This window comes from Mustela putorius, unplaced genomic scaffold (assembly GCF_011764305.1).
Source record: "Mustela putorius furo isolate JIRA1106 unplaced genomic scaffold, ASM1176430v1.1 tig00000788_pilon_pilon_pilon, whole genome shotgun sequence".
Taxonomy (NCBI): domain Eukaryota; kingdom Metazoa; phylum Chordata; class Mammalia; order Carnivora; family Mustelidae; genus Mustela; species Mustela putorius.
The window spans coordinates 536,864-551,523 of NW_025421481.1; the positions used below are offsets into that span (position 1 = coordinate 536,864).

General features: G+C 52.2%; 1 protein-coding gene across 1 annotated transcript in view; it reads left to right on the forward strand.

Annotated features, from left to right (window-relative positions):
* Positions 1-362: 362 nt before the first annotated feature.
* NUAK1 (NUAK family kinase 1) overlaps positions 363-14,660 on the forward strand; it is a 71,650-nt gene continuing 57,352 nt past the window's right edge. Inside the window, exon 1 of the mRNA XM_004743057.3 lies at positions 363-946. Coding sequence (XP_004743114.1) covers positions 686-946 — 261 coding nt within the window. The 5' untranslated portion in view covers positions 363-685. The remainder of the gene's footprint in view (positions 947-14,660) is intronic.

Consider the following 14,660-nt stretch of genomic DNA (forward strand, 5'->3'; position numbering starts at 1 on the left):
AGCCGGAGCAGGAGGCGGCGGCGGCGGGCCCGCGGTAGCTGCGGCGGGCGAGCCCGGGGAAGGGGCGCCCGGGCTTGGAAGCCTCCGGTCCGGGTCCCAGCCGAGCGAGGACAAAGCCCCCCGGCCGCCGCTGCGGCCTACCCCGCGCGGCACAAAGGGCGAGTCGCGACACGCACCCATCCCCCTCCCAGCTCGGGTGGCCCCGGGCCCCGGGTGGCGGCGGGGAGGTGGGGAAGCCCCGGCCACGCCGCCCCTAGCTCCCCTCCCCCGGGGGCCGGCCGAGCGCGCGCCGCCCCCGCCCCCGCCCCGTCTGCGCGTCCTCCCGGGGAGGGGTCGGGGGGCGCGGCGCCCCACATAACACTCCCCCGCTTGCGCTCGGAGCCACCCCTCTCCCCTCCCTCCTGCGAACACCGCCGCCTCCCCTGCCACCGCCGCCACCTCGCCCGACGCTCCGCAGCTCGCCGCGGCCGGGGGGCGGTGCGCGGACCGTGCGCGCCGGAGGCGCCAGATGTGCAGTCCGCGCCGCCGCCAGTGACCGAGCCGCAGCCCGAGCGGGATCGGGCCGCCTCTCCGATGCTGCGGGGGCGACCTTGAGTGCGCCCCGGCTTCCTCGGCGGGGACCCCGACACCGCGAACGCTGTGCCCGGTCCAGCCCTCTCCAGCCCGGCTCGCCCAGCTTTCCGACATGGAGGGGGCCGCTGCTCCCGCGGCCGCGGACGGCCCCGACTTGCGGCCGGGGGCTCCGGGCTCCCCCCCGGAGGTGGTGGCGGGGGCCACTGCAGCCCCCGCGGCGGCGGCGGCGGCCCCGGAGCCCAGGAAACCGCACGGGGTGAAGCGGCATCACCACAAGCACAACTTGAAGCACCGCTACGAGCTGCAGGAGACCCTGGGCAAAGGCACCTACGGCAAAGTCAAGAGGGCCACCGAGAGGTTTTCGGGCCGAGTGGTGAGTGGGGAACCCCCACCCCCTCCCCGGAGCGAGGGCCAGACGCGGCTGCGGACCCAGGGCGCCCGGGCCGGGGGAGGGGGTGGGGCTGGAGCGCTGAGACTCTTGTCCGAGAGGGGCTTCCCGGGAACCCCCAGACAGACTCCTCACTCTCTCCCCAGCTCCCCGTGACTCAGGCGTGTTTCTCTCTTGAAACACTTGTTACATCCTGTCTGCGCATATTTTGGGGGTTTTTCTCCCAGCAGCAAAGTAGTGTTTATGATTTGCAAACACTTTGCAGCCGTTGGGACCATGGAGGTCTCCTTCCCGGGCACGCATTCAGACCAAGCCCTGGAATGCCTTATTGCTCTAACTCCGAACAGACCCACATTCTCATCGGGGAGCAGGTCCCCGGAGTCCCGTGTCCTGTACGTGAGGGCGACCCCCCACTCTCCCACTCCTACTCTCCATCACCCGGGTGCTGCTGTGAGCTGCAAGGGAGGGTGGACTCCTGCCTGTTTTTTAAGAGAGGGGGTTAGGGAGCAAAAGTGAAGGCTGCTGCACGCCTGAGGGTGGTGACAGTTTGAAATGCCCAGGGCATGGGTAGCCGCACAGATGCTGGATTGCAGCAGACCTCACTGCATTTCAGGTCCTGGTTGGAGGGCTGCTGAATTGCTTTAGGGGACTGGGCCAGCCTCCCCACTCTTTGTGACAGCTGAATCCCTGCCAGGGTCCCAGTCCCATTTGGAAAACATTGGAGTACCTTGGGGTCTCTGCCTTGTCCCTAACTTGGCACGCTGTCCTTTTCCTTTCTGTGGAACAGGCCCTTGAAATGCACACTGCTTGTGGCCAGAGGGTTGGGTTCAAAGTGACTGACTGTTGCAGAAAGATTTTTGTGTGGTGTGTGGCAGAAAATTAACATGGTTCTTGGATTTGAAGCATATCAGATGTATTTTAATTGATTTAGGGCCCAAGTCAGGAACTAATTATGGTATGCCTCATGTGCACTTTTGGGGGGGATGTTTTGGGGCCCAGGGTTGCTTATAAACTTAACGAATGACCCCGGGGTAAAAGCAAAATGAAGGGTTGAATGAAGTGGTAGGTGGGTTGATGTTGCTATTTTTCTTTTCAGTCTGTACAGGGACCGTTCTGTGGAGAAAATTGGGCCCCATTCAGAAGGTTTAGCCCCCGAATTCTCAAACACTTGGGTCCCTGGATAACTCCCTCATCTAAGCTCCATTGTTTGGGTTGATCCAAATGTATTCTGTAGCTTAAAAAAAATGTCTGGGATAGGTTAATTGGAAACTTGAGACATTGTACATTGTATTTTTAAAGCTGTCTCCAATAAACAAATCCGATAGCCAGCAGTAGTTAAGAATTCACTCTGGGCAGGTGCCATTTTTTCCCCAGAGGTTGAACACGTTAAAGAGGGAGATGATTGTAGAGATGTCCTCTGAGGAACACACTTTCAGGTCAGTGGAAGAACAGACCGAGAAACGTGCACTTCATTCATGCTTTTCTTCTGAGGTGATATTCCCCAGGCTGGATGTTGAATAAGCAAGGACTAAGCCTGGCTCCTTGCTCGGGTTGTCTTAATAGCTGTTGAAGAATCGCACTGGGAAGTTGGAAAGCGGAATAATGAAAAACAGACCCGGTCAGAGCTGCAGGTTGAGGATGTGAACTCGTGAGGGGCTGAGTGGTAAGGGTGTGTCTGGGATCTGCCAGGGGACCCGGAAGCCTGAATGCTGGGGACCTGCCGTTAACTGTTTGAAAGAGTGAAATCTTGTCTTAGGGCCCACTCCTTTGTGAGCTTCGGTGAGGCTTCCTGTCGGGCCTTCGGCTCGCCGTCTGATCCACAGACGAGGTTAGAGTGGAAGGGATTGCATCAGTAGCCGTAGTCGGGAGCCTGCCTTTCTCTTTTGGTGGGTGTCTTTCCCTTTATTTGCAGAAACTCTGAACATTCCGGCGGGGTTTAGTAGAATGGCCACTAGGGGGCGCCCTGAGAACGGGAGAGGCTCGTTTCTCCGTCTGGAGACTGGAGTCCTGCTCCGTTATTGTCCAGCCCTGGTCGGTTCCCATTGTGTTATTAATTTCAGCTAAATCTCTTGTTTTACTCAAACATTATGTAAAGATTTTGAATCTGGTAGCAGATCCAGGCTCAGAAACTAGCAGTCCTCAAACTGCTTTCTATTCGATAGATAAACTGAGAACGTTAGCAGAATCATCTGGTGAAAGGCTTGCATTAACCAGATGGGAAAACTGAGGTTTGGGGATGGGAAGTCCTCCTTGGCCTTGGGTCCTCCCCCTGCGGAGTACAGTGCTCACAGATGGCGTAAGAACTTAAGTGAGAAACAGGAATTGTCAGGTGGAAAATTCCCTGTGCCTGGCTGAACAGAAAATAAAGCAAACACACAAAACAATTGTTTAGCAAGTCGTTGTCGCTTGGACAGTGCTTGGTGACTCAGATTCTGTCAAGAGCAGCAAGACATTCTCATCTGAAGTATGAACTTGGAGTTTGCTTCTGGTTCTAGGGATGGACTGAATAGCTACAACTTGCTTTTGGGGTGCGGTGGAAGAGATTTGAGACAGGGCAGTCTCAGGTCTGCCTTTTCAGGTTTTGAGTAGAATTCCGAAGTGATGTTTTCATGTCATTTGTACCCCTGTCTTTTATGGCACCTCTCAAGAGGACAGCGGCTTTAAGCCGCATTGCCAGCGCGGGTGGCTGGCGTCCCGGGCACGAGACACTGTGGGATCAGCACTCCTACTGAAAGCAGCTCAGAGACAGAGAAGTGTTTAAAAATGAAAATGTTGTGGCTTTTAATTGCACATCTGGAAGGGCCTTCTGAATCAAACAGAGCACCACGCAGCATCATCGTCTGTGTTCTGGGAAAGCCACTTCTGAAGAGGGCTGTAGGACCGGGAGCTTGGAGTGGCCCTCGGCCTGGCCTCGTCCAGGCACGCTCCCTTCTGAATTCCCAGATGTGGTTTGTGGCCACGGCCGGAGGGTGTCCATGACACAAGGACTCCAAGTGGCTTGTTCTGGAGATTAACACACCCCACAAGGACGCACTCTTGCAGAAGGGCTAAGAGCCCTGGTGGACATTCGGATCCCGACTTTCCGGTAGCTCCATGAGCTTGTGCGAGCTCTGTAACTTTTTGAAACCTCAGCTTCCTCATCTGTAAAATGGGCTACCAATAGTACCACATGCGTGGACTTGTGTAATGATTGAGTCAAATAATCTATGGAAAGCCTCAGAAGGTGAAATTAGCCAGTTTAGTTCCTTCCGTGGACTTTCCCTTGGATTTTAAGACCACCAGGGAGACCTGGAAGCTCAGACAAACCAGTGTGCTTTCACTCAGAGAGTGGTAGGGGAAAGAATCCACTTTTCAGATTAATTAGGGAAGGCAAGATTCACAGAAAAGTGTGCCCATAAGAAGCCAGGACCATCAGCCAGCTTCTGATAGGATCTGAATGCATTTCTAAAGCCTTGAATTTGGGCTTTGTTTCTTGCACAACTTTTGTTTTGCTACAGTTCTGGGCAGGGCTGTTGAGTGGAGCCCCTGTGGCATAACACGGCATGCATTTTCTTTGAGCCAAACTGCCTGGACCTTCAGGCTGCGCAAACTATTGCCAAAACACCCAAACCCAAAAACAAACACCATTTTGAGACGTGTCATATGATCCCCTTCCCACCAAGGGCCAAGTTCAACTTTCCCTCTGCACCAGGTTGTCTCTTGCAAGCAGTATGCTGTGTGGGGTGGGCAGGAGGCGAGGTCTCTGGGAGGGGTCTGGCATGGGAGCAGCAGGTCCAGTGGGCAGAGTGTGCCCCCAATTGTCGTTGGTGTCCCTGGGTGTCCCAGAACTCTAGTATGGGTGATGGGGGGTCCTCACTCAGCAAAGGAACTGAGTTGACCAAAAATAGGTGTTTGAAGCACTGGCCCGAAGTTACTCCTTGTCGGTGCTAGAAAACTGCAAATGAGGGGTGCTGTCATATGGTAAGCTGGCCTGCTGGGCCAGATGGCTGTCATCTGTGGTGGCTCAGGTGCCATGTTGCAATGAAGGTCAGTTTCAGGGAGTAAGGCTCGTTGGCCAACACATGGGCCAAATTCCTCATCTTGGGGATGGGAAAAATAAAGCATGGAAGCGTTAAGGGACTTCTCCAGGGTTGCACAGCTGGTAAGTGACCAAGCTGGGTCCAAGAAACCTGCATCACTCTTTTAATAAATCTTTACTAGAGCGGGACATGATGCTCACTCTTAAGGGGCTTGTAGTCTAGTAGCCAAGATAAAATGTACTTACAGATATTGAACTAGTTCTATGTAGGTGCGAGATTTATAACTGTCTCCCGAATGCTGCTTTCCATGTTAAAATGCTGGGACCCAGGTGTGACCAAGGCCCACAAAACCACCCATCTGGTGGAAGAGGTTCTAAGCACTTACAAGGTCTGAGTGCCTCTGCTCTATGGGACTGGGTTGTGTCAGGTGATTTTCCAGTTGGAATGCAGCTCACTGAAGCTTAGTTTGTTCAATCGAGTTCCGTTCTGGACAGGAACACCCCCCCTCCCCGTATTGCCACGGGTGCTGTGATTACTACCAGCTGACATTTTTGAAAGCTTGGTGTGTGTCACGCTGGGCTAACCGCTTTCCAGACATCTTCTCTCATTTAACACTCAAAACAACCCTGAGAGGTGTGGGCTCAAGTTAGACCCATTTAACAGATGGGCAAAAGGATGCATAGGGAAGTTAAGTAACTTGCCTGGGGTCATACAGCTGGGGGGTCAGGTGGTCTGTTTCAAAACCCACTGCTGCTAGAGAAATGGAGAACCTTCCTTATGTTGTACAACGGGTGACCTCTGGATTTGGGTGTGCTGCCTGCTCATGGTGTTGGAAGACTAGCCGTGGGGTTATTCTTCTCCTGGAGGAGGGGGGTGGGTTCCGTGCAGTATTCAGGAAATGGATAGAGAGAAGGGACTGTGACATTCTGCAGGGTTAGGGAAGACAGCTGATGTCGAAGATGATCCTTGATTTGGGCTTCAGAAGATTGAGATACGGGGCATTTCAGGCAAAGGGGAAGTCTAGGGTGAGCAGGTCAGATTACTTATGAATGGAGGGTTTGTGCTGGGATGCAGTCGAAGACAAGATTGACAAGATAGGATGGGGTCGTAATAATAATATTTAGTAATAGTAATAGCAGCTACCAGGTGCATCACCAGGTACCTGTTAACTGATTTAATTCTCATAATGCGCCTGTTATTATCCCATTTTCCAGATGAAGAAACTGAGTCACAGACCACAAAGGTCACATGTAGTAGCAGTGGCCGGAGGTTGGACCCGGGCAGTGTGAATGTAGAGACCTGGACCATATCTCTTTTTCTAGGTGGAGAGCCCACCCTCTAGGTGGACTGAGCTGGGTTCTGGTCTCCACGGGGCTTTGAGCCCAGGAGTCTGGTGTGCTGGCTTGGAGCAGGGTGGGGAGCCTGGAGGTTTTCGCAAGAGTTGAGGTATGAGAAGATAAGGATCGGAACCACAGTAATATGTCTGCTTCTGGCGAGCTGTCTGCTTCTTGGGCCATGAGTCTGTTTTAATGAATCAAGTCAGGGATCTCTCCACTTGGACACACACTGAGTTCTTTGTTCCTTGAGTAGCCTCAGATTCTGGAATCCCTAGCAGGCCTGGAGAGGTCAGCCGGTTCTCTTCCCTGCCTGCAGATAGAAATGCACCCACAGCGCGCAGGACATCTCACTTCCTCCTGGGAAGCAGCAGCAGGTGAGGTTTGAGGCCAGTGTCTCGTCGGGTGGTAACCCCTGTCTTGCTGTCTCAAACCTCCTGTCGCGCCTAGCAGCCTGCCTAGCACATAGTAGGTCCTCAACAAAGGCTTGTGGGATGGACACTGATGTGAATGGGGTCAGTTCTCTGACCCCAAGGAGCTCTCTGATTGGCTGGGATTGGAAAGCGAGGGCTGGGGATGAATGGCGGCTTACACGGCAAAGTCTGCAAAGCCAGGCGAACCGTCCCGAGCATGGATTCCCCATCTGTTACATGCGCTCATGCACTCGTGAGGGAGAGCGATGTCCATCCAGGGCCTGTCGGCTTCCTGGCCATGGCTTCCTGTCCTCAGTGGCTCCGGAGTCAGACGGCCTAAGTCTCATTTGTGTTTCCCACATGAAAGTCCCGGAGCATCTGTAAGTTATGATTTGTGAAGTATCTGTTTTAAAGCAGAACGCATTTATCATCGCGCTGGCCCAGACGACACTGTACAGCGCAGGAATGAGAGGATCCCAGGCCCCAGAAGAGGAGGGGCTCGGCCAGATGACCCGCCCGTGAGTGGAGTCTGGCCGTATTGATAAAATTCTCTGGAATCGGCCCAGGAGCAGGCAGATGTTGACTTCACGGCGGGGCTCTTCGGTAAACTTGTAACTGCCTTTTAAGATGGGGATGGGCGGTTCCCCACCCGGGCCTGCCCAGGAGAAATGCAAACACACGTCCGCACGGAGACGGGAACACAGATGTTCCTAGTGGCGTTCCTCTTAAGAGCCCTCAGTAGGAGCAACCCCAATGTCCATCAGCTGATGAACGGATAAAGAAAATGTGGCATGCTCAGTTTATTTATGGAATATGGCATGTGATTCTTTCCGTAATTTTATTTAGGGAATATTTAGGGATGATTGTTCTGCAGTCAAAAGGAACAAGGTGCTACGGACACGCTACAACACGGGTGAATCTTGAAAACGTGACACTAAGGGAATGAAGCCGGTTACAGGAGATCACATATTGTATGCTCCCATTTCTGCGAAATGTCCAGATTCGCAAAGCTGGAGAGACAGAACGTAGATGAGGGGTTGCGTAGGGCTCGAGTGGGTTGGAAGGAAATGGGGAGTGGCTGCTAATGGGGGTGGGGTTTCTTTCAGAGAGAGGGAAATGTTCTAAAATTGATTGTGGTGATGATTGCACAGCTCTGTGAATATACCGGAAGTCCCCGAATGGTATATTTTGAATGGGTGGATTTTGTGATATGTAAATTAGATCACAATAAAGCTGTTATTAAAAAAAAGACAAACAAAAAAACCGAGGCGGGGCTCAGGGGAGTGGGTGGGGAGTGAGGATGGGAATGGAAGCCCATATCAGTCAGGCCTTCAAGATTCCAGTCTGTGGGTCTCCAGAACTCTCATGCTCATTTTGTGTCGGAAGTGGAAAGCAGTGTCCTGTGTGCCATGGTCCAACCAGTGCTGCTAGTGGCCTTCACCATTCTTTTTATTAGCCACCACTCATCCCTGCTCTATGGCTGAGTAGTAACGTTCAGACACAACATACTAAAAACACACAAAAAACACCCAACTTATGTAGAGGGTTGACGTACCTTTTCCTTTGAATCCATTGGTCAACCAGATGTATGGACAAGTGTTTCCTTTGTCCTCGGGACTGTTGGCCATTTCAGAGAACATGACAAGTCCTGTACTGAGATACGGAGACTTTAGTAGGGGCATGTGAGTCATACATCTGGAATAATCTGGGAACAATGCAAGATAGTATCTAAATGAGGTGTTGAGGAAGAAATCATGGCTGTAGGACCAGATGGATTTGGGTTCAAATTCATCCCTGCTACTCAGCAGCTAGATGGTTCTGAGCAAGCTACATGTTTTCTCTGAGCTTCTGTTTTCTCACCTGGAAAGTGCAGCTCCCTCCCAGCACCCTACCAAGTGGAACTGCCACGAGAAATAGGATTTAGAAGCTTCCGACACAGAGCCTGGTTGCCTAGCAGGCTTTTGAAAACCAGGGTGGGTGTTATTATTTATTTTGGTGAGAAGTACCAGCAACGCCTACCTGGTGGTCTTTTATCCTAGAACATGAGTCTCCTTGCTTGAAACCCCGCCATGGGTTGTGTGGGGGAATTTGCCACATCCTTCAAGGCTCCTTCCAGGGTCCAAACTCCCACTTCTTCATTCTTCTATCCTGGCCCTTTGTGCGTTTCCTTCAGAACACGTGAACTGTGCGGCTTTGATGATTGGTCTGCGGATCTCCTCCCCTTTCTCCCACGTTAGAAGGGCAATAGGGGTCCCATCTTACTCCTCACCACTTTCTGGCCTGTGGCCCGGTGCCCTGCCTACAGTAGGTGCTCAGTAAGTCTGAATGAATGAATAAATGAATGAATGAGAAGTGCAGGAGCAAGCCTGAGAAGGGGAGTTCTGTGACCATGGAGGCAGCAGGAAAGGAAGGCCCCTTGGGTCCACACCCTCTTCCCTTTCTGGCTCACCTCCCTCCTCAGTGCTGTGTGGACAAGTGTGGAGAGCCTAGCATTGTTTGTTTGTTTGTTTTAAAGATTTTATTTATTTATTTGAGAGAGAGAGAGCATGAGCAGGAGGAAGAAGGGGAGAGAGAATTCAAAGCAGACTCCATGCTGAGCACAGAGCCTGATGCGGGGCTCAGTTCCACCATCTCGAGATCATGACCTGAGGCAAAATGGAGATGAGAGTTGGATGCTTAACCGACTGAGCCACCCAGGCGCCCTAAGAGCCCAGGGTTGGGAGCTGCAGCTCTGCACCCCTGCGGGAGAGGAGGAGGGATCCTGTTTCCCACCCTGGGCGGCTGCTCCCACACTTTCATATCTTCCCGGGAGACCCCAGCACCCCCATCTGAGAAGCCCTGGTGATCGGCTCCGCAGGCTCTGCAGGAGTAGGCAAGCTTTAGATGCAAAGTATGTCTGCAAAGATTTTCAAAACATTTTCTCCCTGGGTTGTAAATCAAGTACTTTAAGAATTGTACACCGGCTGGAGTTCAGAGTTAATGTATGTCTGGAAAAAACACCATCATGATTTGCCTTTTAAACTCAAGAGAAGAATTCCACATCGCTTACTTTCGTGAGCGATCCTGAGACAGCAAGAGGTTTCTGGCTGGAGGAGCTGGGAGCAGCTGTGGTAGGGTCCCCTGTCCCTGGGAGGGGAGGGGGTGGCAGTCAAGTGGCTCAGGGCCTGAGGGCAACTTCCCAGGGAAATCAAGGGGAGTTGCTTGTTTGTCTTGGTATGTCCTGAGGGCCTCACCCCTCCTCCTTGTCACATTTCCAACCCCTCTGCTTGCCTCAAGCCTCCTATTGCTGTGGCTCCAAACCCATAAAGACAGAGGATTGCTGTGGGTTTGGGAGTTCTTGTTGGCTCTTGTCATTTCATCAAGAACTGGGTTCCGCTCGGGTATGGTTCGCAGGGATGTTCTCGTGTCTTCTACAGGACAGAGGTGGAAGGGAAGTGGGTGATCCCACCTGTGGATCTGAAAGGGAGCATGAGGGTAGGTGCTGAGCGTGGCCTCTGAGCCAGGCTGCCTGGGTTTGAGAGCCTGCCTGAGCCTCCTGGGTAACCTTACGTTGGTCAGCCTGACTCAGTTTCTTCATCTGTGAAATGGGAGTGGCTGTGAGGCTACATGCACTGGGTGTCAAGGTCTTAGACACGTGTGTGATCCACAGCGAAATGCTCTTTAAGTGTTACTCTTAGAAGGAACCCTCCTGGGAAAAGCAGGACATCCTGTCGGCTGACATCACGTGTCGTAGGTACCCCGGTGTTGAACCCCCTTTCCTCACCTGTGAATCGAGGGGCCAAGACAGACTGGTCTCCAGGCTCACAGGAAGAGAATCTTGGAATTCATGAATGAAACGGGTGAAATGTAGATTTCATTTCCTGTTGCCTGGTTTTTGGCAGAAGGACGCGTGTTGCGGGGGAAGGGAAGTATCTTTTATTTCTCAAAACTCTTTTCAGGTTGTCTGGTGCAGGCTTTGACAAGTGTAAGGAGAGTCGTCCCATGTGGAGTGTCAGCCCGCCCTGGGGAGGCCGTCTTACTCCCAGGCTCCTGGTCCCGGCGGATGCCCTTTAGCCCAAGGCAGGCGGTGCTTTTTTAAGCACGTCTGTGAGGTGGGTTCTGCGCTAGATTCTTCGTGAGAGAGAAGACTCTCCCCTTCCGAGGACCTGTCCGTTTTCTCATGTGTGAGATGAGATGGTGAGAGTAGTACATGTCCCCTGGGTGGTCCTGTGGATTCAGGAACGGTGCTGAGAGCAATGTCTGACATGTAGCCATTCCTTGGCAAGTGCTAGCTGTGATCATTCAAGGTTTGGAGGTGGTCTAGCTCATGTTTTGTGCGGTTGCTTGGAGGGAATTTTTGCTTATTCCTAAGATACCTAGCGTTTCTAGGGCTTTCCATGGGTCCCCGTGAGGCCAGAGCCCATGGCTGTCTCTGCTTTTGGTTGTGACTTTGGCTCTTCCTGGAGACAACATTTTTTCCTCCCCGTGGCTCTAGCAGTGATGGGGGCATTCGGCATCCTGGGGGGCGGGGAAGGGGGTGCGGCTCAGCTCCTTCATCCTGGAGGCAAGACTTGAGGGTTAAGGAAAAGAGAAGGAAGGTCTCTTCCCAGGGCAGGAGATGTTTTTGGCAGCTTCATTTAAAAGGAAGACTGACTCATGGGTTTACTACCATTTCATCCTTAAAGAGGAAGACAATTGATCAATGGATCAAACTCCTTTTTAGGGAGCACTCCATTTTTGCCAGCCTCAGGGTAAGTGCGTCACCTGCTGTCTTCGCTGATGTCTTTGTCATCCTTAGAGCCATTCTGTGGGAGAGATGCTACAGCTATTCCCACCAACCAGGGAGGGAACTGAGGCCCAGGGCCCCACTCTTCGTCACCTGGGGACGATGGCAGGAATTTAACTCATTTCTGTCTCAGCTCTCAGTTATGAGCCTAGACAGCTTCCCAAGAAGGAATGGAAACATCTGCTGTCATTTTTCCCTTGTGGCAGGTGTTCCTTCTGCCTCTCCCACATGGCATTTAGATATGTATTCAGATAGTTGATGAACATGTGTGCCAGGCACTGTGCTGGGCACCAAGGAGACGAGAAGGAGCATGACACAACCTCTGTCCCAAGGGGACCCAACCACTTCTTGGCTCTAGAACTTGCAGCTCCCCCTGGTTATTTCAGATCCCGATTTTTGTGGCCTACAGTTACCCCTCTTAGCTGATCTATTTAAGGAGACTGATTCCCTGGTGTGTGTTTGTGTGTGTGTGTGTGTGTTGCTTTAGTCTGTTGGAATTGTAGCTTTAGTCTGTTGGAATTTCATCTGTTGGCCTCAAGTACATCCCTCATGTACCCTTGACTTTCTCAGAGTCAATTAAAAAAGATGCCAAGAAACTTAGAGAAACTCTCAGTGGTCCTAGACGCCAAGGAATTAGCTTGTAATAATGGTTCTTGGTAGAGCTGAAAGTGAACTTTTCCTTCAACTAGCAGAAGCGGCGGGAGGGAACGGGCTAGCCCTCCATTGATTGGGTGAGCTCCAAGCCCAGCGTGTGAATGTGTCTGGGTGGAAAGGCAGGACAGGGATGTGCTCACTCTAGGGAGAACCCTACCTTGGGTCTTCCTCATGGTCAAATGGTATCTGTTTCCCAGGAAGAATCAAATGGGTTGTTCAGGGAGGGAACAGGTCGGTGTGCAGTGGGTATACAAGCAGCTGGGAACAGAAATCCTGGAGAGGAGAGGAACGAAGGGGAAATATCCCCTGAGTCCTGTGCATCTGCTTGAGTGTGTCATCCGGAGCAGATGGAGGGTTCTTTCCCTAACAGTGTTAGCAGCAGGAAACCTTTATTGAGTGACCAGTGGATGCCAGGTGCTGTTCTGAGTACTTGACAGGCCTTCTGTCCTTCTCTCCTGTATCATTAGGATGTTCATTTTGAACATGAGGAAGAGGAGTTTTAGAAAGCTCGGGTGACTTGCCCAAAGTCTCAGAGCTGGGATTTTGGGGCTGGGCTATCTGATGTCAGGGTCATGGTCATAACCACTGGGTTCCTTTAGCCTTTCATGGGTCTGGGAATTTGGAAGCTTAGGCAACCCTCCTTCTTGGCTTTTTACTTGCACGCTGGATGGTAGGTACCCATTGAACCCAGACTTAAGGCTCAGAGAAGTTGTCTCCAAGCTTGTGAAAACAGTAATTGGAGGAACTCTGTCCCAAAGTCTCAATGATTCTGTCTTAGTCAATTACGTCCTCTCTGTGCCTAGTTCAGGGCCTGCCCCATGGTAAACGCCGTCAATACTTGCCGAGTGGCTGTGGGGCATCTTGAGTCTGGGGGTGGTGTCAGGAGACTTGGGGTCAGTCCCCTCATGGGCCACAACTTAAGCTGCACGAGCTGGGGCAAGATCCATCCCTTTTATAGCGTCGCCTAACTCATCTGTGTGATGAGAGTTCTGGGACCGATTTTGGTGTCAGGCTTCATTATTCACTCAACAAATATTTGTTGAGGGCCAGCTGTGTGTCAGACGTTGCTCTGCTCTGGCTGCAAGGGGAGAGGGACGGTCAGACGACGGGGTTCCTGCTCTTCCAGAGCCCCCTTTCCCGCCTCTTCCAGAGTCTGTCCTTGGCGAGTCTTCAGGTCCTGTCCCCGCATGACTCCGAGGCAGCCGTCACCGAATCCTCCCTTGCTCGTCTTCTCGCGCTAGAATGCACGCTGCCGCCGGGCAGGGGTTTTTATTGCTTTCACTTGCCGATGTATCTCAAGTGCCTGGTCCAGTGTCTGGTGAATCAGGGTCGGCGACACATATGCACGCGTGCCTGGGTGCGTGATTCGGAGATCCCTCTTGCTCACGACATCTCTGGAGGTGAACGTTCTGGGGCTAAAGCCCAAGAAGAAAAGGAAGGAGCAAAAATCCCCCTTTTTCCAGGAAAAACACCGTCTTTCCAAAGCGAGATGCAGCCAAGACTGGGAAGGAAGGTTTATGATCTCCGCGAGCTGCGGGCGAGGGAAGGCAGCAGGATTCCCCCCATTTGTCATCGGGTGATGCTTTTTGCAAACCACAGAGAAAACAAAACAAAAACAAAAACTCTCCCCTTCCTCCCCCCCTCCCCGCACCTCTCCTCCCCCCATGCTTGCTTTATTTCAAGCAGAAAGGGCACTTGCTTCTTAAAACAGCTCATGAAGGAAAAAATTATAACAAATATCTTCCATTTCTCTGGTGGCGGCACAGCCTGAATTCCTTTCAGCCCCACAATGAGTTCTAATTTTATGAAATGTTTGGATTAGCCACCAATTTTCCGGTGGAATTTAGGAGGCTTGTATTCGTACTTCGGCTTGAAGCGGAGAAATCTCATAAAATCCATGCCGTGTCTTGGGCCCAGTGGGACGTTCTAGCCAAGGACAGAATGACCGACCATCCGCACAGCGGCGGAGCCGAAAGAGATCTCTCTGGCAGCTGTGGGCAGGCTTTGCGGGCGGCAGTGTGTTCCCGAACCACGGTCCCTGGGGCTTGGCCGGGCTGCATACCTCTTCCAACGGATCATGGGCTATAAAAATTCCAGCCCAAGTACAATGCCTTGTACCTGACCTTGTTCTTTCAGTCCTTGGAGCCAGAGAACATTAGGGCATCTGGTAATTGGGTGAGAGGCATTTGATAACACATGGTGCTCTAAGCACACTGACCCCACCCCCCACCTGCCACCCGTAGGACATAATGCCTGTGTTATCATTTCTCATTTCCATTTCTTCTTCTGCCTCTAGACCTGCACTAACTAGGACATGACTGGCTGTTAAAATTAATTACAATTAAAATGAAAACTTCAGTTCCTTGTTTACAGTAGCCACATTTTAAGTGCCTGATCACCAGTGTCTTCCTACCAGTGGGCAGGGCTGAAGAGGTCTCTTCCATCTTCATAGAAATTCTGATTCGAGCTGCTCTAGGTGCCGAGTTTAATGACAGAAACATGCTGCCCTTTGCT